The sequence below is a fragment of the Otolemur garnettii genome, unplaced genomic scaffold (genome assembly GCF_000181295.1).
Source record: "Otolemur garnettii isolate 467f Iridium unplaced genomic scaffold, OtoGar3 scaffold00038, whole genome shotgun sequence".
In the NCBI taxonomy this organism is placed as follows: Eukaryota; Metazoa; Chordata; class Mammalia; order Primates; family Galagidae; genus Otolemur; species Otolemur garnettii.
The window spans coordinates 5,071,819-5,089,331 of NW_003852433.1; the positions used below are offsets into that span (position 1 = coordinate 5,071,819).

Here is a 17,513-nt window from a genome sequence, read left to right on the forward strand (position 1 = left end):
GTTACGTGGGAGGCTGAGGCAGGAGACTCGCTTGAGCCCAGGAGTTGGAGGTTGCTGTGAGCTGTGATGCCATGGCACTCTACCCAGGGGGAAAGCTTGAGGCTCGGTCTAAAAGAAAAAAAAAATTCCACAGCTCAAGAACCAAGTCATTCTCTCTGAATCCTGTAGTACTAAGTAGAATGTTTGGTAGGTACAAATGGTAGGTACAAAATAAATGCTTGGAATAAATATGGTGGCATCAGCTTCATGATGACTAGAAGTTATGATGCTTCTAAGAGTTCTAATAAAAATTGAAAGCAAATAGGATAAAGGAACCACCCTTCCTATTTAGCTGTCCCCTCCAATCTCTTTTCTCTGTATTTGGTATCATGATTGTGTATATTGAAGGGAGACACATCTCCTGGGAACACATTTTATATTCAACATGTCAATCTTGATAACCCTTAAATAAACCATCTTTGGGAGAAGATTTTCAAATTTCAAGATTTTAAAATTTTAAACTAAACTTGATGGGGAATGTTCCAATCACTCTAGGTAGACAGACAAATGATAGCTCCGCTTCCTGTGACACAGTCAGCTGTCAGATGCCTCAGAAAAAATTCCTATATTCTAAAAGCTGAGAAAATGACTCCCTAAGACTCTACTAACCAGGTTCTGCCTGTATGAAATGTTCTTACAAAGAAACCTCGAATTTCTTAACCTGAGGATCCAAAAATGGTCCTTTGCCCTCAAAGGACAAAGGTCTATCTAAAGCAATGACTTTCAACTGGCAAAAATGCTGCAAAAAATTTTAAAGATCATTAATTAAATTATTTTTGAAAGAAGTTCAAAGCACAGTAAGTATATTCTTTCTTTTACTCTTTCTTTTAAATCAACATAATTTAAGTGTGCTGCAAAAGTTTAACTATAGGTTCAAATATGCCGTGAGATAAAAAACGTTAAAAACACTGATCTAGAGACTATTATTTCAGGTACACAGTGTTTAAAGGTACAAATGTGTTTAAAGAGAGGAAGGTTAAATTTAGAGAATAAAACTCATCTCAAATAAGATTTTCTCCCTTCTCTTTTGAATTCTTTCATGTGTTATTTTACCACTGGGAATAGGGTTTGGTGAAACTTTAACAACCAGAGAATTTTGACAAAGGCCAAAATACGGCTTATTTGGAAATTTCTAAACAATGATCAATTTCTACCACAAAGCACAGTTTCCCCTTCCAAAACAAACAAAAATACTTTGCTTTGACAGGGATAATTTCCAGTCTTTTATTATTGAAAGTTACAAAAGAAGCTGGGAAATTATTTGGATATCATAGAACACTTCCGAGCTCATGAAGCCATTATCCCCAGTGCTGGCTTTAATCAAAAGGCTCACTGTTTAGTTGACAAGAAGCAAGTATTGGGCTTGGGATTTCTGTGTTTGAGATGTAAGTCAGATTCACAAAAAAGTAATCAGAAACTAGCCTGGCTGGAGACAAGAAAGAGCATTGAAATAGGAGGTGTGAGACCATGAGTTATACTTGTGACTTGGTCTCTTAACAAGCTTAGGGACACTGAGCAAATTACTTAAACTTTCATCTGTAAAGTGAAGGACTAGACTTGATGATTTCTAAAGCCCCCAGGAGCATTATCAATTTTTAATTATCTAATGTTGTTCCTTAAGTCACTGATTAGTTTATTCAACTATGTATTTGATTACCTTCAGTAAACATAATAAAAGAAGTGAAAATTACAGCTCCTGCCATGAGGAATTGATAAGCCAATAGCAAAGGTGAAGGCTTCACTCACAGCTTCTAGCATGGGGATGGACACAGTTGCTAATTTACCCATTCAGGCTCTAAACAAAATTTACAGGAACCCAACAAGGAACTAAGGAAGGAAAGGAATAAGACAAACTCCACAGAAGTTCTTAGGAAGAAGAGAGGGTAATTTATTGCTCCAGTTCACCAATATTTACTGAGTGTCTGCTGTGTGCCAACACCAGAGATCCCATGGTGACTCAGTCAGACCAGGCCTCTGATGAAGCTTGCTTACTTATTTTAGATGATAGAGAAAGAAAAAGAAGGCTTGGCGCCCATAGCACAGAGTGTAGGGCGCTGGCCACATACACCAAAGCTGGAGGGTTCGAGCCCCACCCAGGCCTGCTGAACAACAATGATGACTGCAACCAAAAAATAGCTGGGTGTTGTGGTGGGCACTTGTAGTCCCAACTACTCGGGAAGCTGAGGCAAGAGAATTGCTTAAGCCCAAGAGTTAGAGGTTGCTGTGAGCTGCCCAGGACACTCTACCAAGGGCAACATATGAGACTCTGTCTCAAAAAAAAAAAAAAAAAAAAGACAAGACTGCTTGGTGGCTCATGCCTATAATCCTGGCACTCAGAGAGAAGTAGATGGGACTATCGCTTGAGCTCAAGAGTTTGACACTACTCTGAGCAGAGACTAGTCTGAGTGTGAGCAAGGCCCTCTCTCTAATAAAAACAGAAAAAAATTAGCTGGCATGGTGGCACAGCCGTAGTATCAGCTACTCAGGAGGCTGAGGCAGGAGGATTGATTGAGTCCAGTAGTTTGAGGTTGCTATGAGCTATGATGACATCACTGCACTCTAGCAGAGGCAACAGAGTCTGTGCCTCAAAAGCAGAAACAAAACAAAACAAAGAACAGAAAACACGTTAGCTTAACAAAGAAATGAAATCCAGACTGAGATAAATTCTATGAAGAAAACAGAATAATAAATGAAAGGGGAGTAGACTGCTATTAGTATAGGGCTGAGGGGTAAGGACTTTGGACATGTTGATAGTTAAGCTCAGACCTGAAAGCAGATGAGAATTAGGACAGCCAGCATAGAAGGGCTAGTGGTCCAGGTAGAGAAGGAGGTAAATGCTAGGCTGGAGAGGACTGGTGTAGAAAGACCAAGCTGGTTGGAGCTTAAAAAGCACTTACACTTTTGGAAAGTATTGGATTAAAGCAGCAGTTCTCAATAGAGGGTGATTTTGCCCGCAAGAGACTTGCGGGCAAAATCTTTGATTGGGTAGGGGGAGGAATACTATTGCTGAAAATTGAGAAAACCTGCACTTAAGGTATATTTTTATCCAAATTTTGGTAATAGTTATTATGTTCTAAACTCCTGTTCTCATCAACTTGGATCTTTTTTTCCCCTTTCCCAAAGAAACAAGATACCAACAGGTTTCAATTGGCCTACTCTTCCACCCACTCTTTTGGGACATACCATGGCAGAGGTTCAAGGGATTCTGGGAATCTTTGGAAAGCGCCACAAAATACCAAATACCTACTAACCACAGGGGAAAGGATCTGGGGAGACACACCCTCACCTGCTCCCGAGGGTTGCCAAGGCAGAGAGGACTGAGATTAGGGACAGAGTAAAGAGGGCAATGCATTCATGTTTTATTTGCTTAACTTGCATAATTACACATTATTGTTAAAAGGACTACAAAGTGGGGTCCAGCTTTGGTTGAAATGGTAGGAGATGTCCTCAAAGACTGGAAAGTTTTGCCCTCTGGACCTCCAGCTCTAGCTCCCCTTCCCCAAGGCGCTCTGCGCGGTTCTCAGGCCTCTCTGGGACTCTTTGGCCCAGGGCTCTGGGCCGCATTAGCATATAGAACCCGTCGGGCTCTAACCCCAGATTGGCCCGACGCCTCACCTAGGCAGTCGGGCGCTACCTCTGGAAGCCCGGGAGCAGGCTGTCCTCGCCGTCCAGATTGCTCCTTTGGCGTTCGTGTGGCGTTTGGGGCGGCTCAAGCTCGGGTCCCTCAGGCCCTGGAGCATGGCGCGAGCCCTCGGAAGGGCGGGAAACGCGTCGGGAGAGACGAGGCGCCGGCGGTCCGAGGGCCAGCGGACTCGGAGCCGCATCCCAGCGTGGCTGAGAGGCTGTGACCGAAGGGGCCCGGCCAGCCAGGAGCCAGGGTGCTGCGCTTTCCTCTCAGCGTACTCGGGAAGCCGAGGGAGAATGGTCACCTCAGCAAGCCCTGGGAAAATAATGAATTATTCATGAGTAAGCATCTGGCCCCGCCCAGAAGCACCTTGCTGAATATTCATGACCCTGAGGAGAGAGTTCGGGCCGGAAAAGGCGGTTGAGTCGCGTTCGGGAGGGGAGCCTCGGCGACCTGAGGTAAGGGGCCGCTCAGAAGCGCGCGTCTCCTCCCGAGGTGGGCGCTTGGTCTCCTACTTCTGTGGTCTTTGTGTCTAGTTTTTTTTTTTCTTTTCTTTTCATTTTACTTGAGGCTTTATATTTAATTGGCAAGTATTTCTTGGGGGCCTAAGTACTCTGAAGAGAAGCGGGAAGGCTGGACTCTGAGAAGGAAGACAAAAGGGAGAAAAAGGAGAGCGTTGTGTTGGACTAGGAAGAGCAGCTGCATTCCCACCATCTAGGGGTAGCTTTAAAAGTCAGATTTTTGTGGAGAAGAGGGAATCAATCAGTCTTGGTGTGCAAGCTGGAGCCATAATTAGCCACCGGTCGGTTGGTCAGGCTGACGACGTCCGTGCCACCGTATTGGAAGGAGTAATGTGTGGGATTTTTCCCATTTATCTTACCCGGGGCAGGTTTTTCTCCCACCTTTGAGATGTTCCTCCATAATCAGTGCCTGGTACAGACTAAGAGGTGAGGGAGGTGGCGATGATCCTCCCTCCTCTGCTCCCTGCGACCTCACCTCCTCTTTCACCTTATTGAGGACTTGGCATTTAGTCCCTGCGGACTTTGGTTCCCTAAACAGTACAGCGGAGAGAGTGTCTTGAAACTCCAGATTAGCCAACCACCAAACGTGTTCCAAAGTGCAGAGCATTGGACAGGCTGTGCAGTACATCATGTCCTTGACTGGGGAAAATGAAGTAACAGTGTGATTCTTGCCCCTACCCGACTTTCTAATTCCATTAGGATGATAATCTAATTTCTCTCCCCTTGGACCTTAAATCTCTCCAGATGGGAACAGTATTTTACATTCTGTAATCTTTCACGTTGCCTGGCACATTATAGTTGCCTAGTAAATGTTGAATGATTGAATAATTGAAGTAGCATAGAAAAGGTATTAAAAAAACCAAAGGAGCGCGAATAGATACCCAATTAACATAGTAGGGATCATTTACTCTGAGTGAGCATAGAATAAGGGAATTATCAGGGCTAAATGGAAATTGTTAAAATGATGAATAAGAATTTATTTATTTTTTTTTTTTTTTTTGAGACAGAGCCTCAAGCTGTCCCCCTGGGCAGAGTGCCGTGGCATTACAGCTCACAGCAACCTCCAGCTCCTGGGCTCAAGCGAGTCTCCTGCCTCCGCCTCCCAAGTAGCTGGGACCACAGGCGCCCGCCACAACGCCCGGCTATTTTTTGGTTGCAGCCGTCATTGTTGTTTGGCGGGTCCGGGCTGGGGATTCGAACCCGCCACCTTAGGTGTACGTGGCTGGCGCCTTAGCCGGTTGAGCTATAGGCGTCGAGCCGAATAAGAATTTATTGAAGCAAGCTCTATGGAAGGTCTAAGTAACTGAAGTTTGAGTGACGTTTGGCAAACCAAGTTCTTTGCTGAGCTTCATTTTCCTTTTTTTAAATAGTTTTTTTGTTTATGTTTAGATTCATTATCCATTTTGAATTAGTATTTGTATGCACATGAGATTTAGGTTGAAGTTCTTTTCTTTATCTCTTCTTTTTTTTAGCATCTGAATATATATATATATATTTGAACATATATACTATATATATATTTTTGAATATATATACTAATATATTATATATACATATATATATTTTTGCCTATGTCTGTCCTCTTGTTCCAGCACCATTTGTTTAAGACTCTTTCCTACATTGAATTGGCTTTCCTCTTCTTTCTTTCTTTATTTTTTTTTATTAAATCATAGCTATGTACATTAATGCAATCATGGGGTACAGTGTGCTGGTTTTCCTCTTCTTTAAAATGAAGGAGTTGGGCTACTAGTAGAGGACATTTCTGTTCCTCTTGAGCTTTGTTGAATCTGTTGAACCCATTTATGTTGCCATGCACTTCGTTTGAGTAAAGCTATCCATTATTGATGCACATGTAAGGAAGGTCATCTAGTTGCATTTCAGAGTCCAGCTATGGGGTATTGTTTGCTTGACAGGAAGGGGATTTTCTTGTTAAAAACTTGGTTTAGGGCCGGGTGTGGTGGCTCACACCTGTAATCCCAGCACTCTGGGAGGCTGAGGCAGGTGGATTGCCTCAGATCAGGAGTTTGAGACCAGCCTGAGCAAGAGTGAGACCTTGTCTCCCTGTCTCTACTAAAAGTAGATAAACTATCTGGCTTTGTGGCAGGTACCTGTAGTCCCAGCTGCTTGGGAGGCTGTGGCAAGAGGATCACTTGAACCCCAGAGATTGGCATGAGCTATGAAGCCACGGTACTCTACCCAGAATGACAGAGTGAGACTCCGTTTCAAAAAACCAAAAATTGTTTTGGAAGATTGAGAAAGATGGGTAGAGACTCATCATAAATCAACTAGGATGATCTTTGGGAAAATGCAATAAAACTTTGATTTTTGCTTCACTTGGAATGGCCAAAGAAAGAAAGAAAAGGTGATTTAAGCCTTAATAACTAAACAAAAGCTGGTTAATCTTTATGTGAATTTTGAATTCATAAATAGAAGGGGTAAAATAGGAAGTAACTGTGCTACCATTTAAAGTATCAAGAAGTAAGCCTAGAGTTAATCTTTATCAGAAGGAACATAGAAATCTTGACTGTTTCTCAAAGGATCATAATCCTTGTCACAAAGTAGACCTATCAAATGTAAAAGAGAGTCATATTGATGCCCTGTAAAGTTTCAGATGTTTGTGTATCTAAATCTGGAAGCAAATATTTAAGTGAAAGACATTTGAAAGTTAGAGTTCAGTTCTTAAAATCCACAGTTATAAAATCTCTTCTAGGTTTTTAAAGAATGAGTTAGAACAAAGTGATTACAAAAAGAATTAGACCTATTCTCTGAGAATGCGTGATCTCTAGAGTCATACATCCTGGGGCTATCAATTTGTGAGCTTTCAAAATTAAGCAGGGTTTGTACTTGAATAGCAGTCCTCCACAGAACACCTGCTTGAAGGGAAAACAACAGTAGCAACAGAATAGTCAAAGGTTAAAAGGAGCTTGGTTATTTTGAAAAACGATTTAGATATTTTTGTGTTCCGGAAGCAAGCTCATTTTAGAACACCAGAAACAGACATTACTATGTTTAGAAATAAACAAGCAGGTCCAATGAGTAGGGAGGAACTAGTAGTGCATCATATTAGATAGAATGAAAGTAAAGGGAAATTTAATTTGGAAGAGACAGTCTAGACAAACTCCTAAATTGTGAGTCAGACCTCTTGAGTTTTAGTCTCAGCTCTGCTATTAACTGGCTGGCTTGCCCTGGGTAGGTCAATGATTTTTCTGGATCTTGATTTTCTCATCTAGAAAATTAGATATTTGAACTAGATGAGTATCTTAGTCCATTTTGTACTACTATAATAATACCTTATACTGGGTAATTTATAAAGAACAGGAATTTATTGGCTCAGAGTTCTGGAGTCTGGGAAGTCTAAGATTGAGTGGCTGCATCTTGTGTGGGTCTTCTTGCTGTGCTATAACATGGCAGAAGACATCGCATAGTAGGGGTGATGGGGAGAGTGCAAGGGTGCTGAACTCATTTTAGTAACAAACCCACTTTCTGCATAATGAGCCCACTCCTGGGATGACATTAACCTGTTCATGAAGGCAGATCCCTCATGACCTAATCATCTCTTAGAGGTTTTACCTCAGCACTTGCCCTGGGGATTATATTTGCAACATATGAACTTTTGGGGGACACATTCAAACCATAGCAATGACATTTAAAATTCCTCTTGCCTCTAAAATTTTCTGGTTTTTTAAAGATCCTTAATTCTTCCTTGTTCTTCTAATTTTTCTCTATTGACTTAGCAATTATATATTGAGCATCTGCTTTGTTCCAGTATTATGCTGCTGAGGATTCAAGAATGAGCTAAACAAGACACAAAAGGTCACATATTGTATGATTCCATTTTTATGAAGTGTTCAGAATAGTCAATTCCATAGAGATGAAAGGTAGATTGGTGGCTGCCTAGGGATGTGGGAAGGAAGGTATAGGAGTGACTGCTAATGAGCATGGGGTTGATGATGGGTAGTGAAGAAATTGTTCGGGAATTATATTGTGGTGATAGTTGCATGATTTTATAAATATACTAAAACCCACTGAATAGTACCCATAAGAAAACATCTAAAAATAATGAGCTAGACAGATAAAATTTTGCCCTCATATTAGCTCACGGTAGGTGGGAGGATACATAAAGACAACTACAAAATAAGTACAGAAGATAGTGCAATGAGCACACAACCCAGATTTAGTAGTGGTAATCAGGAAATCATTCCTTGGGAAAATTGTACTAAGCCATATCTAAGAGATAAGTATGAATTGGGAATGGAGGAGAATGTTTCAGGAAGATGGAATATTGCAAAAACCTGCAAGCTATAGGGACTAGTCCTTTAGGGTAATTCAAGTAGGTAAGAATGAGTGGTGCATAAATGTGTAAGGCAAAATGGTTATAGGTGAGGCTAGGGAGGCGTAAGCCAAATCTTGAAGCCATGTTAAGGATTTTAGACTTTATTCTGAGGGTAGTGGGAAATCATTGAAGCATTCAGTGTGTAAAATTACGTAATTGAGTTTGTAATTTAAGAAGAAAACTCTGATTGCAATATAAAGAATAGACTGAAGAAGAGTAAGATTGCTGGTTACAGAGGTCCAGGTAAAAGTTGAGGCTGGTTGATCTTAAGTAGAGATAACAACAAAATGGATAAAGTGAGGAGTGGACACATTTGAGAAATATTAAGGTGAGGAAGGGATCAGGGCTGAGTCACAGGTTTTAAGATTAGGCAATTAAGTATTTGCAGATGTCATTCACTGAGCTAGGTAACAGAAATAGATTTTGGGGAAAAAGAATTCACATTTGGATGTGTTGAGAACATCAAAGTAGATCTGTCTTGTGGCCAGATAGAGGAACAAATCAGCAACTCCTAGGACAGAACTGAGCAGGGATATATACATAAGAATTTTTAGGCTATAAATAGTGATTGAAACAACAGGAGTGTATTTGTTCATCCAGGTAATGTGTTTTAGAGGTTAAAAAAAAAAGATGAATAAGAGCTCTTATGACAGAACCCTGAAGAACATCAAACTGGAAAGAATGGTTAGGAAAAAATGTCTGGAGAGGACAGTAAGAAGGAACAACTGGAAGGCTGGAGGAAAATCAGGACACTGAACACTAATCAGGATGTTTTTAAGCAAACATGCCTTGTAACATATATTTTTTTAAAAAGTGTATCAGAAAGTGTTGGGGGAGGGCAAGTAAGGAAATTGGGGAGATGCTGGTCAGTGAATACATATTTAGTTAGATAGGAGAAATACATTTAATGGTGACTATAGTTAATAATGATATATTCTTTAAAAATGCTAAGAGTGGATGGTAAGTGTTCTTACCACAAAAATATAACAATATGAGGTAATGCATTTGTTAACTAGCTAGATGTAACTATTCTACAATGTATATATACTTCAAATCATGTTGTAGAAAACAAATATATACAATTTTATATGTCAGTAACAGAAATTAGAAGAAAGGGTTAAGGGTAAACACAATCTAAAAAAGAAAGTGTCCCAAATGCTTTACAAATGATGAAATAATAATGAATCCTTGAAACAACCCTATAAGTAGGTACTATTATTATTTTTACCTTACAGATGAAAAAACTGGGGCACCCAATTCACTCAAAGTCTTGTGAATGAATTTCAGACCAAGATTTGAACCTGGGCAGTTTGGATCCAGAAGAGTCCATGTGCTTTAACTACTATGCTGTGCTACCTCATCAGATGAACACATTTGGATAAACACCAACAGAGCCCTGTAAAGTTGGATTTATTGTCTTCGTTTTATAAAAGAAAACTAAAGATTAGAGAAATTAAATAATTTGGAAGGTTCACACAGATGCTAGGTAGTGAAGACAGAATTTGAACTCGGGTTCCTTAACTCCAAAGCCTCTTTCTGCTAGATTATACTGCTGGTTATTTTTTTCTTAATATACACATATGTGTGTATCAAATTTAAATTTACTTTCATAAATGTGAATTCCAAAGGAATTTCCCAAATGCTAATAGCAACTAGCTTGAATCCTTTCTCAAAAGCAAGTGTCCTGGATGTTTCAAAGTTTTCAGTGATATCTATTTAATCCAGGTCATCCATATATTGCAAAAATATGGACATAGTAATGCACGGTGTTCTAGTTGATTGATGCTATTTTCAGGGCTTGATTCTCTAGAAATGTCATCAGACTATCTTATGATCATAGAGAAATTAAAAAAAAAACACCCATAATGAAAGCTATTTAAAAATCTTTTTTTTTTTTTTTGAGACGGAGTCTCACTATGTCACCCTTGGTTGAGTGCTGTTCCATCACTGCTCACAACAACCTCAAACTCGGGCTTAAGTGATTCTCTTGCCTCAGCCTCCCAAGTTGGTGGGACTACAGGTGCCTGCCACAACGCCTGGCTATTTTTTGTTGTTGTAATTGTCTTTGTTGTTTAGCAGACTCTGGCTGGGTTCACACCCACCAGCACTGGTGTATGTGGCTGGCGCTCTAAACACTGAGCTACAGGTGCTGAGCCTAAAAATCATTATGCATTTTCTCTAAAGACTAATAACTACCCCCGTAGGGGGCAACTTACCTTGGTTTACTAGGCTAGGACTATAACTTAAATTCTTATATCATAGCTACTTTTTTCCCATTTTATTTTTGATTTTATTTTTTATTTTTAGAAACAGAATCTCTTTTGTTGCCCAGACTAAAGTGCAGAGGCATGATCATAGCTCACTGCAGTGTTAAACTCCTGGCCTCCAATGATCCTCCTGCCTTGGGCTGAAGTGTGAGCCACGTCACCTAGTGCCATTTTATTTCCTGAAATTTAAGGGGGGGCGCCTGAAGTGTTGAATCAGACTTGAAGGCTATACTCTGAAGTCAACAAAAGATACTTGGAATTTTCAAGGATCAAAGGATTATTAGGTACTTTTCAGACTCATATATAAAATATTGTCAAAGAGTGTCCCCTAGTGCCACTCTTAAGAAGTAATTTGAGAGAAATTAAATATTACATGTTTATAATCTCTATCACCACCTTGTGGCAATGTCCTCAAATAATTCTACCCTCTCACTGGCAAAATCTTCCAGAATCTTGCATTAATCAACATACAAAAACAGATCACAGGCTATCCTGGGTGATCCTGAGTGGAGTTTCTCTAAAGGGATTATTTGACAAGTATTTTGGTGAGAACTCCATAATATCTTGAAAAGAAGCCCTAGTTGAAATTAAATTAAAGCCTTTGAAAAGAAAAGGAATTTGCTTTTTTATGTTAATGAAACAAGAGAGGTCAAAAATTAGATGTATTTTAAACATTTATTTTAATGTGGTAAACTATGCATAGCATAAAACAGCCATCTCAAGTGTACAATTCAGTGGCACATTTATAATGCTTTGCAACCATCACCACTATCAATTTCCAAAACATTTTTATCTTCCAGAACAGAAACTCTGTACCCATTAAAAGCCTTATTCTTTCCACTCCCCTAACCCATAGTAACCTCTATTCTACTTTGTGTCTGTATGAACTTGTCTACTGTGGGTACCTCATATAAGTGGAATCACATATTTATCCTTTTGTGTCTGACTTTTTTCATTTAGCATAATGTTTTCAAAGTTGATTTGTAATCTCATTCCTTTTTAAGATTGAATTATGTTGCATTGTATGTACCATATTTTATTTATCCATTCACCTATTGATAGACATTTTGATTGCTTCCATCTTTTAGCTCTTTTGGATATATAGTATACTAGAGTAGTATCAACCCAAAAGGAAGAGGCTGAGGCATAAAATATATCTTACTTTATTTTTTAGAGACGGGTCTAGCTCTGTCACATAGGCTGGACCCTGCAGGGACACAATTATAGCTCACTGTAACCTCAAACTCCTAGGCTCAAGAAATCCTCCTGGGCTCAGCGCCTGTGGCTCAAGTGGCTAAGGCGCCGGCCACATACACCCAAGGTGGCAGGTTCGAATCCAGCCCGGGCCTGCCAAATAACAATGATGGCTGCAACCAAAAAATAGCCAGGCGTTGTGGTGGGCGCCTGTGGTCCCAGTTGCTTGGGAGGCGGAGGCAGGAGACTCGCTTGAGCCCAGGAGTTGGAGGTTGCTGTGAGCTGTGATGCCACAGCACTCTACCCAGGGTGACAGCTTGAGGCTCTGTCTCAAAAAAAAAAAAAATCCTCCTGCCTCAGCCTCCCAAGAAGTACAGACTACCGGCATACAACACCATACCCAGTTAATTTTAAAAGTTTTTGAAGAGACAAGGTCTCATTATGTTGCCTGGGCTGGTGGCTGGTCTCAAATGCAATAAAAAGGGGGACAGAGAGCAGGATGATAAAAAGTTGTTTGGTGCCTGCTTCAGCAGCATGTATACTAAAATTGGAATGATCCAGAAGAGATTAGCATGGCCCCTGTGCAAGGATGACATGTAAATTCATGAAGTGTTCCATAGTTTTCATAGCACACTTCCTGGGTGAGGGGCACAACTACAACAGAGACCTTACCTAACAGACACAAACATTGTAACCTAATCGTTTGTACCCTCATATTAATCTTAAATTGTTTTAAATGTTGTTTGTTTAGGAATTTTCATTGGTTTATAGAAATAACATTTATCAATGATTGGCTATAATTGTTAAGCTATAGGATGTGGGTTATAGTGTCTGGTTCAACATTATTAGTTTAATGTAGAGCTATCTGTGGCAATAGCAAGTAGTTTTCAAGAGATGAATAAACAGCTCAAAGTGGGGAGTAAGATGAGACTACTGTCTAATTTTAATTTCTCTTTGTGCCTGATAATTTAAAAGGACTCACATTCCTCAGATAAAAGTTATTTATTTATTCATTTTTTGAGACAGAGTCTCTCACTCTGTTGCCCTAGGCTAGAATGCTGTAGCATTACAGCTCACAACAATCTCAAACTCCTGGGTTTAAGAGATCCTCTTGCCTCAGTCTCCCTGAGTGGCTGGGACTACAGGCCTGCGGCATTGCATCTGGTGAGTTTTTTTAGTTTTGGTAGCAATGGGGGCTTGCTTTTGCTCAGGCTGGTTTCGAATGCCTGAGCTCAAGCAATCCACCTGCCTAAGCCTCCCAGAATGCTAGGATTACAGGCATGAGCCACCTCACTGAGCCTTAAAAGTTCTTGTTTCTCAGGTGGAAATACGGGATAATATGGCAATTCGTTTAAGTTTTTGAGGAACTCCCATACTGTTTCCTTTTTTTTTTTGAGACAGAGCCTCAAGCTATCCCCCTGGGTGGAGTGCCGTGGCATCACAGCTCAGAGCAACCTCCAACTCCTGGGCTTAAGCAAGTCTTCTGCCTCAGCCTCCCCAGTAGCTGGGACCACAGGCGCCCGCCACAACACCTGGCTATTTTTTTTGGTTGCAGCCGTCACTGTTGTTTTGGTGGGCCCAGGCTGGATTCGAACCCACTACCTTAGGTGTATGTGGCTGGTGCCTTAGCCACTTGAGCCACAGGCACCGAACCCCATACTGTTTTCAAAATGGCTGCACTATTTTATATTCCCACCCGCAATGCAGAGTGGTTTTAATTTCTTGTCCTTATCAACGTTTATTATTTTCAGTTTTTAATAGCTATTTATAAAATTTTAATTGACACATAATTGTACATACTTATAGGGTACACAATGATATTATAAATGATATTATAACACAATATATGTTTACAATGTGTAATGATCCAATTAGAGTAATTAGCATATCCATCACTTCAAATACTTATCATTTCTTTGTGTTGGGAACATTCAAAATCCTCTCTTCTAGCTGTTTGAAAATACAGGTTGTCCATAAAGTTTGTGTGGAATATAAGCCGCACACGAACTTTACGGACACCCTGTATACAACATATTATTGTTAATAGTACTCACTTTACAGTGCTATGGAACGCTAAACTTATGCTTCCTATCTAGCTGTAATTTAGTATCCATTAACTGACCTCTTCTATCCTCCCCTCCTCACACCCTTCCCAAACTCTAAGAGTTACAATTCTACTCTCTACTTCTATGAGCTAAACATTTTTAGCTCCACACATGAGTGAAAAACGTGATATTTATCTTTCTGTGCCTGGCTTATTTCACTTAACATAATGTCCTCATCCATGATGCCACGAATGACAGGATTTCATTTTTTTTTTAATGCCTGAATAGTGTTCTATTGTGTGTACATACCACATTTTGTTTATCCATTCATCTACTGATGGACACTTAGGTTGATTCCATATCTTAGCTATTGCGAATACTCCTGCAATAAATATGGGGGTGTAAATATCTCTTTGAAATACTGAATTCTTTCCTTTGAATAAATGCCCAGTAATGGGATTGCTGGATCATATAGTATTTCAAGTTTTTCGAGTACCCTCTGTGTTGGTTTTCACAATGGTTGTACTAGTTTACATTCCTACCCATGATATAAAAGTGTTTCATCTTCTTTCCCAGCATTTGTTTGTTTGTTTGTTTTTTATCCTTTTGATAATAGCCATTCTACCTGGGTAAGAATGGTATGTATCTTATTGTGGTTTTGATTTGCATTTCTCTGATGGTTCGTGATGTTGAACATTTTTTCACATACTTGTTGGTCATTTATGTCATCTTTTGTGAAATGTCTATTCAGATCCTTTGCCCATTTTTAATTGGGCTATTGGAGGAGGTTGCTATGGAGTTGCTTTATTTTCTTGTATGTTCTGGATATTAATCCCTTGTTGTACAAATGGCTTGTAAATATTTTCTCCTATTCTATATAGGCTGTCTCTTCACTTTGTTGATTGTTTACTTTGCTATGTAGAGCTTTTTAGTGTGATAAACCCCATTTGTCTATTTTTGCTTCTTTTGTCTATGTTTTTTGAAGTTTTATGTACAAAATATTTGCTCAGACCAATGTCTCAGCATTTCTTGGGTTTTTTTTTCCCCAAGTAGTTTTGTATTTCTGAGTCTTACATTTAAGTCTAATCCATTTCAAGTTGAATTTTGCAGATGTTGAGAGATATGGGTCTAGTTTCATTCTTCTGCATGTGGATATCTAGTTTTCTGAGCACCATTTATTGAAGAGAATGTCCTTTCTCCAATATGTATGTTCTTGGTACCTTTGTCAAAAATCAGTTGACTGTAAATATATGCACTTATTTTTGGGTTCTCTGTTCTGTTGCATTGATGTATGTGTCTGTTTTTCTTATACTAGTACCATACTGTTTTGGTTACTATAGCCATGAAATATATTTTGAAGTCAGGTAGTATGATGCCTCCAACTTTGTTCTTTTTGCTCAGGATAGCTTTAGCTATTTGGGGTCTTTTGTGGTTCCATAGGAATTTTAGGATTGTATTTTCTATTTCTGTAAAGAATATTGTTGGCATTTTGATAGAGATTGCATTGAATCTGTAGATTGCTTTAGATAGTATGGTCATTTAACAATATTCATCACTCTTTTGTAGTTTTGTTGTAGAAATCTTTTACTTCCCTGGTTAAATTTATTTCTAGATTTTTTTTGTAGCTAATGTAAATGGTATTGCTTTCTTGATTTTTTTTTAAGCTAATTTGATGAATGCCATTTTAGTTGATATGAAGTGTAAATATTAACTTTAGAAATGAATTTGCAAATAAATTACACATGCAGTTAAATTCAAGAAATGTTTTGAGGCTTGGCGCCTATAGCTAAGTGGCAGGTTGGGTGCTGGTGGGTTCAAACCTGGTCAGGGCCTGCTAAACAATGACAACAATAATAAAAAAATAGCTGGGCATTGTGGTGGGCCTCTGTAGTCCCAGCTATGTGGGAGCCAGAGGCAAGAGAATTACTTAAGCCCAAGAGTTTGAGGTTGCTGTGAGCTGTGATTCTACGGCACTCAACCAAGGGCAACATAGCAAGACTCTGTTCCTTGAGAAATGTTCCTTGAGAAAAGAAAAGAAATGTTTTGAACCCCTGCTATATACAGAGCAGTATACTCTGAGGCAGTAACAAGGATGAACAATATATTGAGACTTTAAGTGATTTTCAGTTTAATTTCCTCCTTTCAACATATAAATAAGTAAATCATCTTATAACTTTCACTGGATGGTTGGCAAAATTAATCTAGAAAACTTATGCCAAATTTATCAAAAATTGATGATGGAGATACAAATGTTTATTAAATTTATTTCCCAATGAATATGGTCAAATTGTAACTTACAGTAGGCATTTTTCCAATTCATTTTATTGTTTAGATATGTCCTTATAGAATTATTTTAGTATTCATTCTTCCTTTGCTTCTTCAAAATAGAGCTTGGTAAATTGCTCCCTATTCTGAACAAACTGGGAAACAGTTTATACTTAACTGACCTTGATTTTAGTTTTTATGTTTGTTTGTAGAATTTTTCAGTTCTATTAAAGGGCAGAGTAAGCCAGGAAGTATTATTTTAGCCAAAGTGTCTAATTTTTTTTTTCCACAGGTTAGATTGTTGAAAGAATCCTGATACATTTCTACAATGGCGACTGCCCAGCTCTCTCACTCGTTCACAGTACAAAAGGCATCTAAGGTATTTGTTAAGAATTAAAAGAAAATCAATGACCATTTAGTAAGTTAGTTTGGAATCATGATTATAATCTTTGGTGTTTTTTTAAATTTTAAGCCGCAATTTTATCAGTTAATTGGCACATAAAATTCTGGGAGAGTATGTGTTCATTTTAACTGCCTAATGGACTGAAGATATTCAGAAAATTAAAATAGATTTCTACAAAGTAACTTACTGGTTGCTTGTTTCATGTCTATACAGTACATTTAGATCTTCCAGAGTGAAAGAAATCAGAAATAAATACATGTTTAAAGAAAATAGTTCTTTGTTAGACATTTACTTCCTGAAGCAATTAGGAAACTTTTGTTGCACACTGTGATGTAATTATAAGAACTGAAGGGGAGGACACTGAGAGAAACAGATGGCAGGAGCCTGGGGAAGTAAGCCCAGGCCTGGCAACCTGGCTGGATCCACCTGGACAGGTTTAGCTTGTCCCAAAACATTCATTAATGCATCATATGTTTATTCACTGAGACTCAATAATATTTAATATATGTAATGCTGTGGTATTCACTGCAAGAATACATAAGAAAAGATCATCTAGAAATCTATACTCTGGTGAAGGAAATAAGATCCATAGGAGTTAAGTCAAGATGAAAAGCAGCATATGATTTACATACATATGAAAAAGAGTAGGGCAATACAAATCTTAGTAATATAGAGATTTAGTGTGGACTGCAATGGTCCTCTTGAAAGACATAGGATTGGCTCGGCGCCTGTGGCTCAAGTGGCTAAGGCACCAGCCACATACACCTAAGGTGGTGGGTTCGAATCCAGCCCAGGCCCGCCAAACAACAATGATGGCTGCA

General features: G+C 39.1%; 1 protein-coding gene, 1 long non-coding RNA gene and 1 other non-coding gene across 11 annotated transcripts in view; 2 read left to right on the top strand and 1 right to left on the bottom strand.

Annotated features, from left to right (window-relative positions):
* Positions 1-3,936, bottom strand: part of LOC105886999 — an 88,645-nt gene extending 84,709 nt beyond the window's left edge. For all 3 annotated transcript variants that reach the window (XR_001161293.2, XR_002773434.1, XR_002773435.1), the window contains exon 1: positions 3,655-3,936. This is a non-coding gene — a long non-coding RNA (uncharacterized LOC105886999). The remainder of the gene's footprint in view (positions 1-3,654) is intronic.
* A 131-nt stretch (positions 3,937-4,067) lies between these two features.
* Positions 4,068-17,513, top strand: part of HORMAD2 (HORMA domain containing 2) — a 43,452-nt gene continuing 30,006 nt past the window's right edge. For 2 of the 7 annotated variants that reach the window (XM_023513255.1, XM_012805278.2), the window contains exons 1-3: positions 4,070-4,122; positions 9,754-9,916; positions 16,582-16,668. In XM_023513255.1, coding sequence (XP_023369023.1) covers positions 16,618-16,668 — 51 coding nt within the window. In that variant the 5' untranslated portion in view covers positions 4,070-4,122; positions 9,754-9,916; positions 16,582-16,617. Of the gene's footprint in view, positions 4,123-6,394; positions 6,548-9,753; positions 9,917-16,581; positions 16,669-17,513 lie in introns of those variants that run through there. The other 5 variants (XM_023513257.1, XM_023513256.1, XM_023513258.1 and 2 more) reach the window with 5 other exon arrangements.
* On the top strand, positions 12,501-12,603 carry LOC111725367. Its single transcript, XR_002773446.1, has one exon. It is a non-coding gene; the product is annotated as a U6 spliceosomal RNA (small nuclear RNA).